The sequence below is a fragment of the Oryzias latipes genome, chromosome 5 (assembly GCF_002234675.1).
Source record: "Oryzias latipes chromosome 5, ASM223467v1".
Classification (NCBI taxonomy): domain Eukaryota; kingdom Metazoa; phylum Chordata; class Actinopteri; order Beloniformes; family Adrianichthyidae; genus Oryzias; species Oryzias latipes.
This window is the reverse complement of record NC_019863.2, coordinates 1193285-1213666: the sequence shown is the minus strand read 5'-3', so window position 1 is coordinate 1213666 and position 20382 is coordinate 1193285. Positions and strand designations below refer to the sequence as shown.

Here is a 20382-nt window from a genome sequence, read left to right as displayed (position 1 = left end):
TTTTTCATTTTTACTACCCACCGGACCTTGCGCACTTTGTTAGTGCTGTTCAAGTGAAATGAGCGTGCTCTTTTTACATCCTTTCATGCATCCTGGCAGTCATTTGACAGTCAGGATGTAGCTGGTGTGGACATCCTACCCTCTTATATGCCTCTTATAGGCAGTTATGCATCATGAGCACCCCCCATGCATGCATCGTGTGACCCTTGATCTATCCTAGGCACTTCAACATTGGGAGTTGGGTCATCTAGACCCACTAGACAGTGCTCTGAACCTTTTTTCTTCAATGATTTGTTGTGATCCTGTGGGCGTGCTCTTTTCCAGTGACTGAACCGCACCTGCACCTCCTCCTGATCAAACACATGCACTTCCTCCTGATCACACACCTGTCCCTCCTCCTGATCACACACCTGCACCTCCTCCTGATCACACACCTGCACCTCCTCCTGATCACACACCTGCACCTCCTCCTGATCACACACCTGCACCTCCTCCTGATCACACACCTGCACCTCCTCCTGATCACACACCTGCACCTCCTCCTGATCACACACCTGTCCCTCCTCCTGATCACACACCTGCCCCTCCTCCTGATCACACACCTGCACCTCCTCCTGATCACACACCTGCCCCTCCTCCTGATCACACACCTGCACCTCCTCCTGATCACACACCTGCTCATCCTCCTGATCACACACCTGCACCTCCTCCTGATCACACACCTGTCCCTCCTCCTGATCACACACCTGCACCTCCTCCTGATCACACACCTGCTCATCCTCCTGATCACACACCTGCCCCTCCTCCTGATCACACACCTGCCCCTCCTCCTGATCACACACCTGCCCCTCCTCCTGATCACACACCTGTCCCTCCTCCTGATCACACACCTGCACCTCCTCCTGATCACACACCTGCACCTCATCAGCCACTCTACATATTCTTCAGATGGACCTCCAGCCGACACCAGACTATCGTTCACCTCTGGTAACAATGTTGACAGCTTTAGCAGAGCCGAAAGTTATTCTTATGTGCTCTGATCCTCCCATCCTGCCTCTCTGCCTCTATCTCTCTCACTCCACCAGTTTAAAATGAAAATTTGCTACCCACAAAGCCGTGTCCACATTTGGATTCCACCTTCCACCCACCTGCCATAACACTAGTTTTGTGGGCAAAGGTGTTAAAACAGGATCGACAAGAGACCTCCACAGTTATTGAGAACATTTCTCTACTTTTTTTCTCTACTTTTTTGAAAGAAACTTCTTCACTACAATTTCCTCCTCTTCTATCTGCTGTGTAGAACATTGTTCAGCCTTCTGTTTCTTGTAATAAATAAATACAATGTTCTACAAATGACAAGAGCAGATTGAGTTAATCTCTTAAAAATGTGTCATTTATTTCAAACAGTTTTTAATGTTCAGATATTAAGTGACATTAAAATTAAATATTTAAACAATATTTAAGAGTTCAGACTTTGTAAAGCTAATAAAAGCAATCAGCAACAAGAGTCAGTGTTGTCCCATCAAAAGGCCTTTAACCTAACATCTTTCATACATCAACCAAATAATGAATTTGATTCTGTTGATGAAAAAACAGTGGTGTATGACCTGATCTTTGTTAAAGCAAGCAATCAAGCAATTTGAAATACGTAATAAACAGCAGTTTTTTTACAAGCATCGCATCCAAGCTTGTTCAAAACAGCAGAGCACATGAACAAAATAAAAGTTTGAAATCAGTGGCAAAAATTATTTCTGCTGGTTACAACCTCTAAAAAAGCTCATTTCATTTTCTCAAACAACAGAACACATTAAAGACATTTGTTTTACTTCTTCAGTTTTTTCTTTAGGTTTGTTTTGCTGCAGAACAGCTCAACCTTCTGTGGCCATGTATGATGCCACAAGTGTGTAGTTTTAGGGCCAAGAGGTGTGAGTGTGCACCCCAAAAGTATTGGCTTCAGATGCAGCTGTCTCCACTCAGTGTTTTTGGACAGACTCTTTACTTCTCCTTGTTGGTGAACACGCCAGCCTCCCAACGCAGAGCTTGCCGGTTTTTTTGTCGAACAACTCTTGTGGACTCAATGACCTGGAAACAGATGCAGCAGCACAAACATGTCAGGGGACAAAGTCACACAACGGTAATTAGCCTAAGGTAGCAACGCATTGGAAGAATGGACTTCAGCTATGTTCTTAAAGACCCACTGTAATGCAAACAGTGTTTGAACATGTTTTTGAATACTGTAAACCTGAATGGGTTCAGTGAACTCAAGATTTATGAAGAAACTGATTGCATAATATACATTATATTGAATCAATAACTTTTAAAAATATTTTTGTTTTACTGAATTAGCATATTTTTAATACATTACTTGATTAACTCAAAACCATGAATATATTCAGTCATTATCTAAAACCCATAATGTCCCTTTTGGCTTAACCCGGCCACTCGTAGGCAAAGGCGGGGGACGTCCTGGACAGGTCGCCCGTCTGTCACAGGGTCAGAATCACACACCCATGTGTGCCCACGTTCACATCTAGGGACAATTTAGAGTGACCAATTATCCCTTGGGCTATCTTAGATGACCCCCCCTTCCATTGACGTGTTCTCCCTACCATGACAAAGGTGGATAAAGGTGGAAAGATTTCATGTAATCCATGGACACCAGTGAAGATCATGTTGGACACGGCTCTTGAGGCCTGGATTCTGACCACCCTGCTCTAAAGTGTCCCTAGGTATGTGTGTGGGAGTGATGGTATTCGTTACATGACCGTGAAGTCAGCCACGTACTGAGAAGATTCTTCAAGATACAGTGGAGCATTGGTTAGTGCTCTCGCCTCAGAGCAAGAAGACTCCAGTTCAAGTCCCCACTGGAGGATCTGAAACAAACAACCAACAGGGCTTTCTGAGTGGAGTTTGCATGTTCTCCCCGTGAACAAGTGGGTTTTCTCTGGTGGACTCCTGGCTTCCTCCCCCATCCAGAAAAACATTCTTCATAGGTTAACCCCATGGTTCTAACTTTTTCTCTTGTTCCCCCCTTTGGTGGAGGAAAACATGTTCACCCCCCCATCGCGAAAAAACTGTGACAAAATAAGCCAAATATGTTCAACTTTACTACCATATCAAAATCTCAAACATTCAACAAGTCCCGCCCCTTTAACTGTCTCCACCAATCATTCTTGAAGGCTCAATCACATGTCATCAGTCTGACCAATCAGACTCCACCCTGAGGATGAACTTTCCAGCACAGACAATCACTGAATTCTGGCCGGGTGTGGAGAGGGAGCATCCACTCATTGGGCAGAAGGCTGTGGGCATTCTGCTTCCATTCGCTACATCCCATGTTTGTGAGATAGGCTTTTCTGCTGTTGCCACTTTGAAAACAAAGAACAGATCTTGGCTCAGTATTGAGCATGACTTGAGAGTTGCAGTAACAAACCTGCAACCTCGTTTTTAACCCTTGTGCTATCTTAGATGACCCCCCCCCCCCCTTCCATTGACGTGTTCTCCCTACCATGACAAAGGTGGATAAAGGTGGAAAGATTTCATGTAATCCATGGACACCAGTGAAGATCACAAATCATTGAAGAAAAAAGGTTCAGAGCACTGTCTAGTGGGTCTAGATGACCCCACTCCCAATGTCAAAGGGCCTAGGATAGGACAAGGGTTACAAGATGTGCAGCCCAAAGCAGACACATTGCAGCCATTAACACAACTTTTTGTTTTAGTTATGGTTGTTAAAAAGTATTTTTTTCTAGTCTCTAGCAGCAAGAATGTTTGAGATTTTGATATGGTAGTAAAGTTGAACATATTTGGCTTATTTTGTCACAGTTTTTTCGCGATGGGGGGGTGAACATGTTTTCCTCCACCAAAGGGGGGAACAAGAGAAAAAGTTAGAACCATGGGGTTAACCTATGAAGAATGTTTTTCTGGATGGGGGAGGAAGCCAGGAGTCCACCAGAGAAAACCCACTTGTTCACGGGGAGAACATGCAAACTCCACTCAGAAAGCCCTGTTGGTTGTTTGTTTCAGATCCTCCAGTGGGGACTTGAACTGGAGTCTTCTTGCTCTGAGGCAAGAGCACTAACCAATGCTCCACTGTATCTTGAAGAATCTTCTCAGTACGTGGCTGACTTCACGGTCATGTAACGAATACCATCACTCCCACACACATACCTAGGGACACTTTAGAGCAGGGTGGTCAGAATCCAGGCCTCAAGAGCCGTGTCCAACATGTTCTCCAACCAACCTGCCATTAAAACTACTCAGTAGCTAAACACACCTGATCCATCCAGGCAATCAGCAGTAGATTTCTGGAAAACCAGCAGGAGGTTGGCCTGGAGACCTAGAGTTGGACATCTTTGCTTTAGAGCAGTGCTTCTCAAATAGTGGGGCGCACCAATGCGATAACGGGTGGGCACGCACTAGTAGCGGTTTTAGGCACACCTGGGTCCTTTAGGCTGGAGTGCCTACGAATGCAAACTCCACACTGAACGGTTTCAACCGGGATTTGAACAAGGACTTTCTCACTTTCTCTGCGCTACCATGCTAGAGAACATATAAAAAAATCAACTTCAAACTGTGTTACCTAGTATTGCTTTATTCAAATTGAGGTGCATCAGGAGCAGAGGAAAAATGCAAATTGAAAAGCTCTCAGTTTTTAAGTAGAAAACACACAAACAGTGCAAAACATTTCACTTCCACAATCATCCTTCCAGACTCATTTAGCTGGGGATTGGGTCTCCCTCCTCTGCTCCATTCTGATGCATCTACTTGAGTGAGGGGCTGTATATTAGCCTAAGAGAGTGTAAACAAAGGGATGATGGGAAAGAAGCAGAGGCTTACTTCTGCCCCCACAGTCCCGCCCACAACTCAGAGGTGACTTTTTCATGAACTCCTGCTGCTCTGCAGAAACTATGTCCCAGAAAACGACACAGATTTTTGGGTTTTTGCTAAAAACTGTATCATCATCATTAAAAGACCACCAGGAACACTCTGAAAATAGATCAAAAGATGATCAGAATGGGACTTTGAAGATCAGCAGTGCTGGTGTTTGTAGTTTTCAGTCAAGGACCAGTTTTGAAACCTTTAGGGTCAATGTGAACGGCAGTCTGCACCTTGTTGTTAATGTTGTCAACCAGCAGGATCCCTCCATACTGAAAAACACAGATACAGATGGTCATGACCACAGGTGCTGCTGCTCTTCATGTCTTCTCCTGAACTACAAAGAAAGAAGCTGAGCGACAAATGAGGCAACACTCACTGAGCTTTCTTCCAACCTCAGCTTGGCTTGATGCCCCTCAAAGTCCTGCACTGGAATCTCGGTCAGACTTTGCAGACTTGGTGGAACCTGCTGGACCCTGGAGGAGGTTGTCCAACGCTGATGGGCATTGGAGGAATCGGAGGTCACATGGCCAGAAGGACAGGCAGATGAGGAGGAAAAACTTACTAGTTTTTCTGAATCATACAAAAAAAGAAAAGAAAAGAAACATCTTTTGAATGAAAAATTAGCCATTTAAAATACAAATGTTTCTGCTATGTCTGACATATTGTTTATATATTTCCACATTTAATGAAATAATGTCTTCTTCTACATCCCAATGTTCACAGAGCCTTCCAGCTGTTTTTAAAGTTGTTTGAATAACTGAGTTCACAAAGTTAGTGTGAGGAGTGGTTTCTGAATTCCACTGTAATCTGTGTAAACCTGTGAATAGACTCATGTCCTCCACAGTGGCAAAACACCTGTTCACATCACAGAAGAGGCACATGATTTCCCGTTAGAGAGATTTGTTTGGTGACAATATCTAAATGTAGTTTAAGAATGCTGTAAGAAGCTGTTCATTGTCAGGTAGTACAAGAGATAGGAGCTGTTTTCTAGAATCATTGAAATGTTGGCACAAAACTGCACTCTATAAACGATCTTCTTTCCTCAGACACTGAACTGAACTTTGCTCCTGATGGTTATAGGTTGGCTGTGGCTGCAAAGCGCTCTTGGCCTTCTCTGAAGGTAAAGCGCTACATGTAAACGCCATTTACCTTTTGGCGGCCTTCTTTTAGGTGGCTCCACAGCAAATACCCCCCACCCCCATCTAACCCTCTCCTCTACATCATCTTCACTTGCCACACAGCGAAAAAAAAAAAAAGGAACTGTGCAAAGATAAAAAAACTGAAAATAAAAGAAATGCTACAAGTAAAAAGAAACACTGCTGCAAATAAAAAAACAACGCAAACAAAAAAGCCACACAAATTTTGATTGCATAACAGCACCAAATATTTAGCTAAGCCATGTAACACCGGGTTGGAAGGTAAACTGGCGGGTGCCGGTCTATTGTTAGCTTCGGGTAACGCAGAGAAACCAGTGTGCAGAAAGACACTAAGACGAGGAGAATGAAGTTCTGCAGCTGGTCTGACCCCAGACGAAGGACAACAGGTACTGAGAGCCTGCAAGCAAAACATCAGAGTGGAAACAACTGACAGCTAAATAAAGAATAAATAAATTTATACTGTATTCATCCCTCAATGGGGAAATTCTTCTCCGCATTTGACCCATCCCCTGGGGGAGCGGTGAGCTGCAGCTGAACCGCGCTCGGGAGGCAGTAGTGTTAAGGGCCTTGCCTAAGGACCCCCACTGGGTGATGTTAACTGCTCGCCATTGATATGGCGGGAATCGAACCCTGGATTCCTGCATGGTAGCTTACCAACCTTACCAACCGAGCCACCCAGCCACTATACTTCCAGCAGTTACTTACTGTGGGGGTGGTTGTTGTTTTTCATCATGCAATTATCGTGCCCACAATAATCTAAGCTGTGGGGAGCATTTGGATAAATATGAAGTTGTTTATTTTGTATTTCCACTTCATTTCATTTCTTTTTATTTCTGGGTGAGTGTAATCCAGTGCCTGAGCATTGTTTGACTGTTTGCTCTTGTTTGGCATTAGCCTGGTTGCTATTACCTACCTTAATAACATAATATTATGAGCTATTAGTACATGACATTGCTTATTGTGAAGGAAATTGTTTTAGTATTATCATTGCTTAAATGTATTTGGTTAAATGTATGTTTAAATGTTAACTCAGATTGACCTTTTTACCTCTTCTAAAAACAGTTGTGTTTGTTCATCTGCTTCTCTTCCCCAGCCAGGAAGAGGGGGTTTTACAACACTGTCCTCAGCTGATAAGGAATACTGTTTGAACTTAGAATCCAACCAAAAGGGTCATTTGACGACACCCCCTAATGAACTTTTCTCTTTGTCTTGAAAATGTTACCTCCTTCTTGTGTTCTTAATAAAAGCAGCACGAGGAGAGGCAGACCTTGGAGAAGAGAAACGTGGTAGACATTTTCTGTCACTCTTGCTCCTCTCCCTCCTGCATGAGAAACTTGAATCTTGTTGTTACGCCCCCTTTGTGTCTAGGGGTGCTAGGGGGGGCATAACATAAAAAAGTAACGGTTTGGCTACCAAATTTGACCGTAACAAAAAGCACCAAACGAATGTCTCCATAAAATAACCAAAATATTTACAAATAAACAAACAATCCAGCAATAACTAAAAGTGAAGCTAAAAGGCTTCAGGGTGAACCCAGGCCAAAATAACAAACAAAACCCCAACTAACTGAAACATGTAATCTTACCTGTAAATGAAAGGAAAGGGAAATAAATGACAAAACTCTAACCTCCCTAACCTAACAAAAACAGGAGAAAACATGTACTAAACAAAATGGCGGTTCACCCCTACAGCTTCACTTAAATAACTATAAACCAAAAGACTAATCAGAGTGGGCACAAACAATACAAACTACAAAGAACTACGAATACAAAATACTAAAGTGCAACACACAACTAAACAAGAGGTGAAATCAAAACCAAAATGGAGAAGAGGGCCAAGCTGCAGTGGAGACTGTTGCAGCAAGGCTCCCTTCCCCACGGTGTGGAGGTCCAAGTGGTGGCTTTAAAGGCTGCCTCCACCAGCTGGTCCGATTGGGAGGCCACGCCCTTTCCACCACACCTGAAATTAATCACAAACAAAGACATACAAACCCAAAGCTCCACACAAAACACAAGTCCCACTCTGATACAGAAATAATACACAAAACACAGAACAAAACAAAACCAAATACGGCCACAGCCGTAACACTTGTTGTGGTCTATTGTTTACACTTGTGTTTTTCTTTAATGTCTAGATGCATTTATCTGACATTTATGTACTGATAATTCAAAAACTACATAGTAAGAGTACACAAATCTATGTGAGGAGATACTTGTATTAACAGATGAGGCGTTTTATTACAAAAACAGAAAGCAGCCACTATTGTTTTTCATGCCATGCTGTAAACCGTGCAATAGGGGGAGCATGGCACTTGTAAAGCGCTGCTGGCTGCGTGGGCAGCGTTCGAGAAGCGCGCACCACAGGAAAACACTGCTGCCTTAGTGGGCTCGGATCCATCGGGCGGGAAATGTGGCAGGACAGCTGTGTCAGAAGGGGCGAGTCCAAATCGAGGAGGCACGGGGGAGGCCTCAATTAACCCTCCAGTGGGCCGGAGTGGTCTTCTGCCGGGGACTTGACGTGCCATGAGGCAAGTAGCGACTTTCTGATGACAGACAGAATTTGCGCTCAAGTCACGCATGAGCCGTGCCCAAAAAACACAGCCATGAATAAAGAATGGTACCAAAACACCCTGCACAGTAACTTCTCCCAACAATCCAACAACGGTTTGGTGACCAACAATACATTTTCCAGCACTATGGAGCACTGTGCCATAAGGCAAAAGGGAAAACTAAGTGGCTCGGGGACATTGACATTTTGGGTCCATGTCCTGGAAACTCCCCACATCTTGATCCCATTGAGAATTTGTGGTCAATCCTCTAATTTGGTAAAGATAAAGGTTCTTAGGTCTGCAGGATCTTTTAGAATGTTATTCCTGCCATCCATAACTCTCTACAGCCGGATCATCCAGACTGTGGATGTAGATCGTTCTCTGTCTGCATTGATCTGGATCTTCACCTTAATGAGTCTTTAGCAAGTTTCCGTGTTTCCAAAAGGTTTTTTAAAAATAGGTTTTAATAAATTGATATTCAAAACATTTCTAGCTCTATAAAATACTTTGACCACAAAAACGGATTTTCGCCATGGTAGATCCATCAACCAAAAGACTCCCCCGCTCAGAGACTTGGTCTCAATGGGGTTTCTCAGTAACAACAGGCTATGTTGGGTCTCCTTCTTGAAACCAGCCTTTAGTTTCTGCGTCATATGTGTGTCTGTTAACAGACATTTGTCCTGGAAAGCAGGTTTCTCAAGTGCAGCTCAAAGAAAATCCTTGTGGTTTTGTGCTGTTTGTCCAGTTTCATCCAGGAACCTTAAACAGGGTTTTTACTGTGACAGCATTGAAGTGGGATCAAAGTTGATGCTGAATGACTAAAACAATTCTGCAGTTCCTGACAAAAGACCACAAACGAATTACACATCTAGACACAGCTTTCCTAACTACAGTGATTGTAATGGAAGTCATCAGTAAAGCAAAGAATACAGACATTTGGACGTGGAGCTTGAGGAGAAGCGGATCACTTACCCTTGTTTGGTTGGGGGTAGAACTGTCTGACAGCCATCATGTTTGCCGTTTCCACCAGAGAAGCTGGAGACAGGAGTTGTTGGCGGATCACTTTTCTGGACTCCATCATCTCTTTTAGTTCTTGTTCTCGTTTTAGAACCTCTTGGATCTCTTTCTTAATTAAGTTTAGAGGTGCCGGTCCCCTAGAGTCTGATTCACAGTGAGGTGTTGACTTTAGGGATGGAAATGAAGGGAGATAGGGCGCTGAGGTAAAATAGGGAGCTGGGTCTTTTTGAAAGCACATTGCGTTCCAGACCTCACTATCACCTTCAGAACGGGAGGAAGCAGCAACATTTGATCGACAGAACTTTGATTCTTCATGATGACGATGTGGACAGCAAGGAAATGGGAAACTGTCACCTGTTCCAGATTCCACCTGTGGCTTATCTTCAGTTTCTATGTTATCAGTCCTGTCAGCATTTCCCCTTAAGGGACTTTGCTCTGGAATTTCATGGTGTTGATGATCCTGCTCCTCTAGATTCTGCGTGTCATTCTCTTTTTTAAGGTTTTGACCAACAAATTTAGTGTCTCTGGGGGAAAGATAGGATGATGAACATTTACTTTTCATTTCAGCCTCCTCTCCTGGACTGTTGTTGTCCAGTTCAGAAGAACGTTGCAGGTTCTCTTCCTTTAGTAATAAGATCTCCTTTCCAGTGGGACTTCCATTAAGCAATGCAGATTTATGAGTTGTAAACAGGTTCAGGTTACTTGTGAGGCGACCGTCCTCCTGTTCGGATGTCAGCCTGTGGCGCCTCTCAAGCTCATCAGGTCTGCTCAGACTTGTCTGCGGCCTCTTCTGCTGGTTCAGCTGATCTTCTTCCGTTGCTGCTAAATTTGGGCTGATTTTCCCTGTGCTTTGCTCCTCCTGTCTTTGCGATAGAGGAACATTAAGATTGGACCGCAGTGCTAAAACCTGAGGGAACTTTGTGGACCTATCAGGGCTGAGAGGAGCTTTCAAATTCTCCTGCTCCATGTTCAGAAAGTGCTTCCTGATAGTTTTGAAGTTGGTCTGATATTTCTCCGTGGTCTCTGGCTGGGTGGGTTGACAGGGTTTTGTTCTGGAGGACTGGAGGACAGTCCTGTAGGTTTCTGTACACTGGCTCAGATTTCCCTCCAGGCGTGTCGTCTGGGCTAGAATCTTTCTTGGTGCCTGACTACGAATGATTTCTTTTCGGAGCTGCATTTCCTCTGTCTCACAGATCACTTCAATGCAGATGCATGGATCTATTTTGTACTGTAAATCTTCTTTGTCCACAGAAAATAGAGTTTGAGGCTTTTTGATGCCGTTGTAGGCCTGCAGTTTGAATCCAGTCTCCTCCTTCAGTGTGGCAAGGTAAGTCTGCCGCTGAGATGATACCATCCAAGACTCGTTTTGCTTCGCTTCCGGACTCATGGGATCCTCTACAAAAGAATAGAACCCACACCGGAGGCTTGAAGAGCTGCTGGGACATTCAACGCTACCGGAACTGCTAAGATGATATTTATCAGAATCATCTGTGTTCCCATTTTGCAAAATGGAAACATGGCTGGTCTGAGCCAATCTGTCCAGGGAACTTTCCCTCTTAAATGAAGATTCCACAAGAGAGGAGTTACTGCTGCTAGAGGTGCTGCAGTTGAGAGGGTAGGCAGGAAAAGTCATCCTCTGAAGGTCTGAAGGTCTCAGGATGGGGGACAGAGGTTTCAGTATCCACCTTTTGGGGGTGCTGTTCATGACTGTAGGGGGATTTAGCAGGAAAACAAGGCTTCTGATGGAAAAGGATCATGAACAGAACTCTAAAGTCTCTGAAATCTCTTAATATCCAGATGATGATTTACTGAGAGATTCTGAAACAACAGAGAGGAGGAAACGTTACTATGACAACATGAGAGAAACATCCAAACTGCAGCAGGTGGAAGGAAAAAAGAAACAACCAAAGGCGGTGACACTATGAGAATTACATGGTAACAACTGCAGGAGAAGATTTTAATTCTGTTACAAGAGGAAGCAAGTCTTGATGGGAGTATGGCTAATATGTAAAAAAAACACACAACAGAGATCAAAGAAAGATTCTTATGTTAGTGGAGGTCATAGTAGTCATGTTGGTTTTGTCCATCCATTCTTCCATTTTCTGAAGCTACTTAGTCCCTTTTGGGGTCACAGTATTTCCTTGTCAATCTGTCACAGGGCTATTATTATTATCATTGTATTATGTAATTCATTATGGAATATAACAAACCACAAACATTATTCTACATTGCTGTTTAAACAGTCTAAATACTCAAGAACAGATATGAAAAAAGAAACACAAAAGAAGCTTCAGTTGAATAAGGGAATATACAGTTTATAGTATATTTCTTCTTTTATTTTATGGTGGGAGAGTGGTTCGCTCGTGCCTCACAGCAAGAAGGCCCCCGGTTCAAGTCCCGGCTGGGGGACCTGAACCAGAACATCAATGGGGGACCTTTCTGTGTGGAGTTTGCATGTTCTCCCCGTGCATGTGTGGGTTTTCTCCGGGGTCTCCAGCATCCTCCCACCGTCCAAAAACATGCTTCATAGGTTAATTGGTTACTCTAAATTGTGTGAGAGTGTGTGTGTGATTGCGGACACTCTGCCCAGCAGCCCCGTGACCCCAAAAGGGAATAAATGGAAGAAGATGAATGAAAAAGTATATTTCTTGAACTGTCTACTCAACCAAACGATAAGAGAACATTTTAAAAACACGTTTATAAAAAGGTTTATTGTGTGCTTTACTCACCTGAGAGAAACAGAAATAGATTTTCATTTTTTTCCTTATCAATTTATGGATTTATTGATAACATTGTAAAGAGCATTTAACCCTTGTGCTATTCTAGGCACTTTAATGTTGGGAGTTGGGTCATCTAGACCCACTAGACAGAGCTCTGAACCTTTTTTCTTCAATGATTTGTGATCTTCACTGGTGTCCATGGATCACATGAAATCTTTCCACCTTTATCCACCTTTGTCATGGTAGGGAGAACACCTCAATGGAAGGGGGGGTCATAGGATAGCACAAGGGTTTCACCTTCTGTTTGGCAGATCATTTGCTGTAACAGTGATTCCTGGCAATAAACCTTTTCTGTTGGGAAGCTCGATTATTTCCACCTGAAATGATGCCACACGGGTAAGAAGCAGGTGTGGAATGGGTGAAGGAGCTGAGTATGTGGCTTCTACCCGTTCAGTTTTTGTCTCATTTGTCTTTTTTTTAACCAGCTCCTGGTGGTCATTTGAGGAACTGCAACATGTGATACTTCTGAGTCTGCTTGAAATTTGGTAAATGGAAGCTGGAGACTTGGTTGACAGAAGTTTTGCTCTAAACAAAAGTGTGTCAGGATCTGTCTTAAGCTCAACAGAAAGAATGTTCTGGAGGTTTGGACCATCCACTAAGAAGTAATGGTCACTCCTCTCCTCAGACAGGAAAAGACCAACACTTCTCTGAAGACACAACACTACTGTTAAAGTCTCTCGCCTCTTTGAAGACTCTACCAAAGTTTTTGTCAGGTGAGGAGTTCAAACATGCAGCAGAGAAGCCGATTAGTGAATTTGTTGGGAGGCTGGTTTTCCAGCCAGACATGCTTTTGCTTCTAGCATTAAATGCAAATATTAGCTTTTGTAGAAATGAACTGTTACAACAATTTTTGATTTTTTTAAAAAAAAAATGTAGTTTGACCAAAATGACTAACTTTTAAATTTCAACCCCAAACTGTCAGAGAAGAAACTTCCAGAAAGCTGAAACGGCTGAAAGTTTATCTACGGTGTATCTACTAAGAATTATAGCCAAAGAAACACGTTTTTACATAAAAAAAAAACAAAACAAATAACAGGAAAATAGAAATGTGCAAAATAAATGCAAATACCGTTTTTCTTCATGTGTATTAAACCAATGGAGCCCTGAAACTGGAGCAGCTGTGAGATTTTTGATCAACCTCTTCAGGCCAGAGGCTTTGAGATGTTTGAGGTTTCTTTCTATTTTGAAAAACCAAAATTGAAAGAGCTAAATGAGTCTGACAGCAAATGATACATTTAATTTTAGGGAGATCACACGTCACTGTTTCTTTTAGGAGTGAACAATATTCACCACATATAAACACTGAACTGCAGTTCAGGGAGTTTTGCTGGTATACATTTCTGCTGCTTGGTTGCAACAGCCAACATGTTATGTTAGTTTTAAAATAGTTAAAAAAAATGGCTACCATAAAGAATGAGATCCCAAAAGCAGCCTAAATTCCTCCGGATACATTGGACCTGTCATTATTCTGGAGGTCTATAACCTCTTTCACTTAGGATCATTATCAGAAGGAAAATTTAGACGTACCCCACGTCTTCCGGCGTTTTTCCAACTCTTGATGGTTACAAGAAAAGTTTTTATCATAAACAACTTATAAAGCATAAACATGAGCTCGTTCCTAACCCGGGTCACAAGAACGTTGGTTTGATGGAGAAGACCAACGGTACGAGTGGATCATCAGAGACAAAGCTGCAGTTTGGAGTCTGACAGATAAGGGTCAAGAGGCGTCTGCTGCCAGCTGATAAGCCCTGCTGGTTCACTACCGGCAGGCTGACTGGTCCACACACTACCAAGATGTCCAGTTCATAAATCCTGCAAGATATGTCTATGATCCGATAATACCAACGTCTCCAAAAATGTGTCAAACCCTCATGTACTTGATTGACATGGCATCAAATGTTTGGATTGGAGAGTTAAACCCCCAAACTGAGGGCGGCGGCTCACTGCTCTTCCAGAGAAGGACTTAGATGCAGAGAATCCATTTCACCACACTGTGGACAAATGGTGGGACTTCAGCTTGGCTTCTATTCCAACCATCGACGTAACACACAGTTGTCTGATTATAGTATTTTTCTTTTGTAAAACACAGAATGATTTGGAGTTTTTTGCATCAAAGGTTGAGTTTATTTTTAGGTTGAAACGAAATTAAATGAAAGTCGAAAAATGTCTATTGATGCTAAAATTACTTTAATTAAATTGAATCCTGTTTGAGTGAAACCAGCCTCTAACTTCCTGTCAGCAGCACCAGAACAGGTCACTAATGTAGCTTAATTCTACTGACTCTTAAGATCTCATCCCGCCACAAACCCCACCCAGTACTACCATCACGTCCACTCAGTGATGTGTGGCTCCAGTATCAAAGCTGTGTTGTTTCCTTTGATTCTTTACCTCTAAGGGTAGGGAAAATATTTTAAACTGGTGTTTTAAGATGGTTTGACTGTCTGCTTTGAGTCAAAGTTTCAATCTCAATTTACATTAAAACATTTTTTAAACCTATCTGTAATGCAGTCCTTCATCTCCCACACTCACTTCCTGGTCTTCCTCCACTGGAAGAAACATGCGATGTTAGCAGATTTCTGTTCTCTATTGCCTGTTTTGTTGTCATAGAACTTCTTCTTCTGCTCTTTAGCATGCCGAGAAGATTGGTTTGCTTGAGCATGATCAAGTGAGAGGCTGTCATGTCATTTTTGGACATATTTCCTGTACCCACCTTCATTGGTGGTTAAGAACCCAAAAATCAGATCAACTGGGAGTCTAGGATGTCTGCCAACAAGTACGGTGTGAAAGCAGCTGTGTGGTGTTGAGTACAGTTATAGGAATGGCACGCCTGTTAGTGCTGTTAAAGTAAAAAAAAAAATAATCTGAAAAAAAGAAAAATCCATGCGACACACCAGCATCCTCACCTCATGTAGATGCCCTTTGCTACCGCAGGCAGCCCGTATTCACCTGTAAGGGCAGATAAGGGTCACCTTTGCTCGTTCGCGCCTTACACTTTGGGTTGTTCCTCCAAAGACCCGAGCTGACAGTCAACTATGAGGCCAGAACACTGGAAACATTACTAAATAGGCTAATTTTTCTATTCCTCTACACTTTTTTCTGCTGTGTTGAAAGTCTTCTAACCACCTTGGTCACTTCATGGTTTTTTTGGTAATTGTACTGGGAAAGTACTTAGAGGACCAACTCTTTACATTATTAGTACAATAAATCTAATGAGGTTTATTAAATTACTTAGTTAACACATCTACAAGCATTATTATTATTAGGATCTTTTTAAGATGCTAACGATACATTTATTGGCATTATAGATGCCTAACAAATGTCTCAGTGTTAATAAGCTTAATAAGATTTATTAACAACTTTTGTTAACAAATTAAGAAGTATTATTAATGTTTGGGTTTTTAGTAAGACATTTATTAGCATTATAGATGTCTCATAAGTGTTAATAAGCTTAAAAGTTTGATTAACTAACTTAACAAATTAATAGGCTTTATTAATGTGTCAGATGCTAGTAAGATATTTATTAGCATTATAGATGTCTTGCAAATACCTGAAAGTGTTAATAACATTTATTAACATCTAAAGTCAGATGACTTAGATGACCGAAGGCAATAAACAAAATGAGTTATATCACTAGAGGAGACGTCACGTGGTTCCTCATGGGAGGAGAGCACCGCCATCTTGGTGAGGTCAAGTCACTACTGCAGTGAATGCATGTGAACACATTTTTTCCAAAATTCCAGCTCATTGTGCGGGTTTCAACTGACAAAATAAGATAAATTAATCCATGAAGGAGGAAGGCATAACATTTCACAGGTAAGTACTATAATTTTTTCTTTTAATGCTGCAGGGGCTTCATTAATAGAACACATGTTGACAAGTATGATGCTGCAGGGCTGTTATCAACATGCTGCATGATGTACGGAGAATTTGCTGTCGACATAAATGTATATTTTATTGTGTTAAACCTATATACAGCATACTAGGACTAGGCTATTATAGTAATATAGATTTAAACATTTCTGACTCAGTGACTGAACTTTTCTTGCAGGTTTCCAATGAATTCAGACTTAAGGAAAAAGTGGGCCTTAGCTATCAAAAGAGCTAACCCAGATGGATCACTGTGGTACCAACTAGTAATACAGTCTGGCTATGTTCAAAATATTTTGTGGAAACACATTTTGATGAGAGGCCAGACTGTTTGCTTGAAACCAGACACCAGAACATCTGTGTTACACAAATTGATCACTCACATGAATCAGTAAATCTATTGTTTTTCTTTTTTTTTTAAGGGTAAATCTGTTGTTAACTTTTGGACTTATTTTTGATTTATTATTATTATTGACTTATGTATATTCTTTCTCTTTTGGCTTTTCCCATCAGGGGTCGCCACAGCGAATCATCGTTTTCCACCTCACTCTATCATGGACATCTTCTACCCTAACGTTAGCCAACTTCATGTCCTCTGTTAAGACATCCATGTATCTCCTCTTTGGCCGTCCTCTTGCCCTCCTGCCAGGCAGCTCCATCTCCAACATCCTTCTACCAATATATCCACTATCCCTCCTCTGAACATGTCCAAACCATCTCAGTCTGGCTTCTCTGACTTTGTCGCTAACACAGGCAACATGAGCCGTTGTGTGTTTCCAAATGTGTTTCCACATTGACTTATGTATATGTTGTTATTATTTATTATTTTTATTGACTATTGATTTTTTATTATTATTATTTTTTATTGATTCATTATTATCATTATTGACTTACTATTTACTTATTGTTGGGCTTATCTAAATAATTTAAATTAAATATCAAAGAGGTCTAAAACTTCTAAATGTTTAGAAATCATCTTTAAAAATTCTTTGTAATAATTTTTTAAATAATAAGAAGTCCGTCAACAATGCATTTTTCATTAAAGTTTGAGCTTTTAAGGCTTACTGTTTCTCTTATTTAACAGCAACAAATGATGCATGTATGTATAATATAATATATGTATATATTATATATTTATATATATGTATAAATATAAAGAAATATGAATGTATATGAATCATATAAAAGCTACTTAGATGCCACTAAAGGTATGGAGTCCTACACTGTTCATAATTAAATAAATAAATATTTAATTAAATAAATAAATATGACCTCATGCAAATTCACAATCAACCAATAAATCTCTCATAAATATTTGAAAAGATCATGAAATTGTGAAAAACCTGCATACTGATTTTATATAAGCCATTATATTATTCAATATATTTCATTTTGCTTTAAAAACCTGTTCATTATTTTAAAACAGCATTTTAAAATATTCATTTTTAATCATGTTGAATATTATTATAATTCTGTCTTCTTTTTTCAGAAGCTTGTAGTTCAAAATCAATATTTTCCAAAGTAGCTTTGTTTATATTTCATGTTGCTGTTTTTCACAATGACTGATTTATTTCATGAAGAGCTTTTTCAGGAGAATGACTCTATCTGTCAATCAGTGAAAGTGGGCGGGATCTAAACGCTCATTGGCTCATCCATGGAAATCGACTCATATTCCTCGATACCCGCTCAGCGGTGTTCCAGTCAGAGAGATGACATATTTCAGCGATATCCGCGAGGCTTTGCTGACATTAGAGATCAAATAGAGACAATCTGTCTGCTGCAGAAGATGCAAACATGGACAACTCTGTTTTTGTAGTTTGAGGGTTTGTGTGAACCAAACCACTGAGGAGCTCCGGTCGTCCACGTCTAGAAGTCCCCCGTTGAAACACTCCTCATTCTCACGCCATTCTCTCAGAGCTCACATCGTGCCTTGTCAGCTGGCAGGACCAACAGACTCAGACCAGGCAGCTGCGCAAAACGGAACAAGCCTGCTCGGGCCTCCTGAACCTTATGATATTTTTCTATTTTCAATGAGACAATGATTATAACCAGGTCCTCTGGTTTTATTTTCCCTTCTCGGGGAAAATGTTGAACCTTTCCTGCGATGACGTTTCTGACTGTGGTCGGAAAACGCAGCGGAGATCCGGGGTTTGATTTGGGTTTCACTTTCCCCGTTCAGACGCTTCCAGAGCGGGTTAAAAGAACCAGTCTCTACACTTGGAGGAAACCTTTTTTTACTATTACTTTTCCAGGGAACTGAGCAACAGACCCTTAACTTGCGCTCACACACACACTCTTGCGCTGCCTGGGCGCTCTTTACACGCAATTTAAGACGTAGTTTGACTGCAGGACCTGAAGCAGAGACTCTCTGGGATGATCATATGAACTCAAACATGGAAACATTTTTATCATGTGGAACTATTCAAAATAAATAAACCTGATCTTTTAACACTCCCTGTGCATTGTGCATTCATGCATTGTTTATGAGATAAGCACAAGCAATGGCTCCATGTGGCTATCAGGCTAAAATATTAGCTGGTAGCTCCTCCCACACGCGGCCTGTTGCGTTCATGGAACTCCAGTTCATAGAAGTTTTGTGGAACTCCAACAACCACTCATCCTAACTTAGGCCACTACTAGATGTTAATGAGAAGATGAAAACCGCCGAACTGACAACAAAATCGCCTGAATTATGCACACTTGCCCAAAGCCACTTTTATCCTCAAATTTAAAACCAAAACTGCCCAATTTCGTGTAACAACGTGGATGTGTTGAGGTGCATACTCCCCCTAGTGTTGAGGAGTGAGCATCGCGCCGTCACGTTTGCTGAAGCATCTTCGATCGATGTAGTCAGGGTGCTGCTGCTCATGTCTGAGTAAAGAAGTAGCCAATCACAAAAGTGTCTCCGACTCGTCTAGTTTGATTGACAGACAGACCCATTCTCCTGAAAAATCTCTTCATGAAATAAATCAGTCATTGTGAAAAACAGCAACATGAAATAAAAACGAAGCTACTTTGGTAAATATTGATTTTGAAATCCAAGGTTCTGAAAAAAGACGTAGAATTATAATAATATTCCACATGAATAAAATGAATATTTTAAAATACTGTTTTAAAATAATGAACAGGTTTTTAAAGCAAAATGAAACATATTGAATAATATAATGGCTTATATAAAATCGCTGTGCAGGTTTTTCACAATTTCATGATCTTTTTATATATTTATGAGAGATTTATTGGTTGATTGTGTATTTGCATGAGGTCATATTTATTTATTTAATTAAATATTTATTTATTTAATTATGAACAGTACAGGACTCCATACTAAAGGCCATGGAAATCATTGTCATGTTGGCGCCAACGAACTCCCAAAGATGGCGTCGCGCTCCGCCACCATTGGATAGGCTTCCCAAGGGGCGTGTCTCCTCTAGCGAAATAAATCATTGAATAAACCTACAGGAGCCATGCTAAAGCTAACACGCTAACGTCCGACCGGTACAGAATCAAATATGGGCAGGTCAACTAAGATCACAATTGAGTCTGTCAATCAAACTCCTCAGCAAAACAGGCGTACTCGCTTTCAGCCAATTGCATGGCCTCTTAGACTTTCTCTAAGCTTTCACCTAGGTGACAAAAAGCCCCGCCCATAGCCTTCAAAAATTACTGGCTTGTGCAACTTTCCAGTGGACTTGGAAGCAATGCAACAGTGGTTGAATGCAGTTGGCATTGAATCCAGAGAACTGTCTGTTAGTGATGGGATTTCAATGAATGTTTCACTCAGGATAGTTTGCTAATACTTTATCCTAATTAGCTATGATGCTAGTCATTCAACACCGGTCCCTGTGTTTTTTTTTTAATTTGTCTGAAATTATTTATTGTAATTGTATTTATTTTACAGAAAGATTTTTGTACGCTTAGTCTGTTTAATGTTATAAAGCTCTTTTTACAAGCTTTATGCTTTGTGGTTGTTTGTGGTAAAAACCTTCCTCACTTTAGATGAGGTGCTGCAAAACAATTAATAAACTGTTAACAAAGTTAATTAATACATTTGTTAAGCTTATAAGCAGTTTAGTAATATGGATTTTGAAGACCATGGTCTGACTTTAGATGTTAATAAATCTTATTAACACTT

General features: G+C 41.2%; 1 protein-coding gene across 4 annotated transcripts; it reads right to left on the bottom strand.

Moving 5' to 3' along the window:
* Window positions 1-860: 860 nt before the first annotated feature.
* LOC101164135 (A-kinase anchor protein 2) lies at window positions 861-14083 on the bottom strand. 4 transcript variants are annotated; one of them, XM_020701445.2, is made up of 6 exons: window positions 13911-14070; window positions 9559-11421; window positions 8397-8580; window positions 5258-5451; window positions 5112-5150; window positions 864-2082 (listed from the first exon to the last, which is right to left on the bottom strand). In XM_020701445.2, exons 3-6 carry the CDS (start codon window positions 8560-8562, stop codon window positions 1996-1998), a joined length of 486 nt encoding a protein of 161 aa, XP_020557104.1. In that variant the 5' UTR covers window positions 8563-8580; window positions 9559-11421; window positions 13911-14070; the 3' UTR covers window positions 864-1995. The 4 variants fall into 4 exon arrangements, 3 of the variants coding, with proteins under 3 accessions (XP_020557104.1, XP_011492891.1, XP_023810464.1); XR_002289656.2 differs by lacking the exon at window positions 8397-8580 and having other exon boundaries at window positions 861-2082; window positions 4277-5150; window positions 13911-14064; XM_011494589.3 differs by lacking the exon at window positions 8397-8580 and having other exon boundaries at window positions 1366-2082; window positions 13911-14062.
* Between the last annotated feature and the right edge of the window lie 6299 nt (window positions 14084-20382).

What these genes read in the sequence shown, in the direction of transcription:
- LOC101164135 (XM_011494589.3), bottom strand. Translation starts at nt 11,308, where the DNA reads ATGAACAGCACCCCCAAAAGGTGGATACTGAAACCTCTGTCCCCCATC. An exon ending in CTACCCCCAACCAAACAAGG is followed by an intron (nt 5,452 to 9,558) that starts GTAAGTGATCCG and finishes TGTATGATTCAG; the next exon opens with AAAAACTAGTAAGTTTTTCC. An exon ending in TGAGGTTGGAAGAAAGCTCA is followed by an intron (nt 5,151 to 5,257) that starts GTGAGTGTTGCC and finishes TGTGTTTTTCAG; the next exon opens with TATGGAGGGATCCTGCTGGT.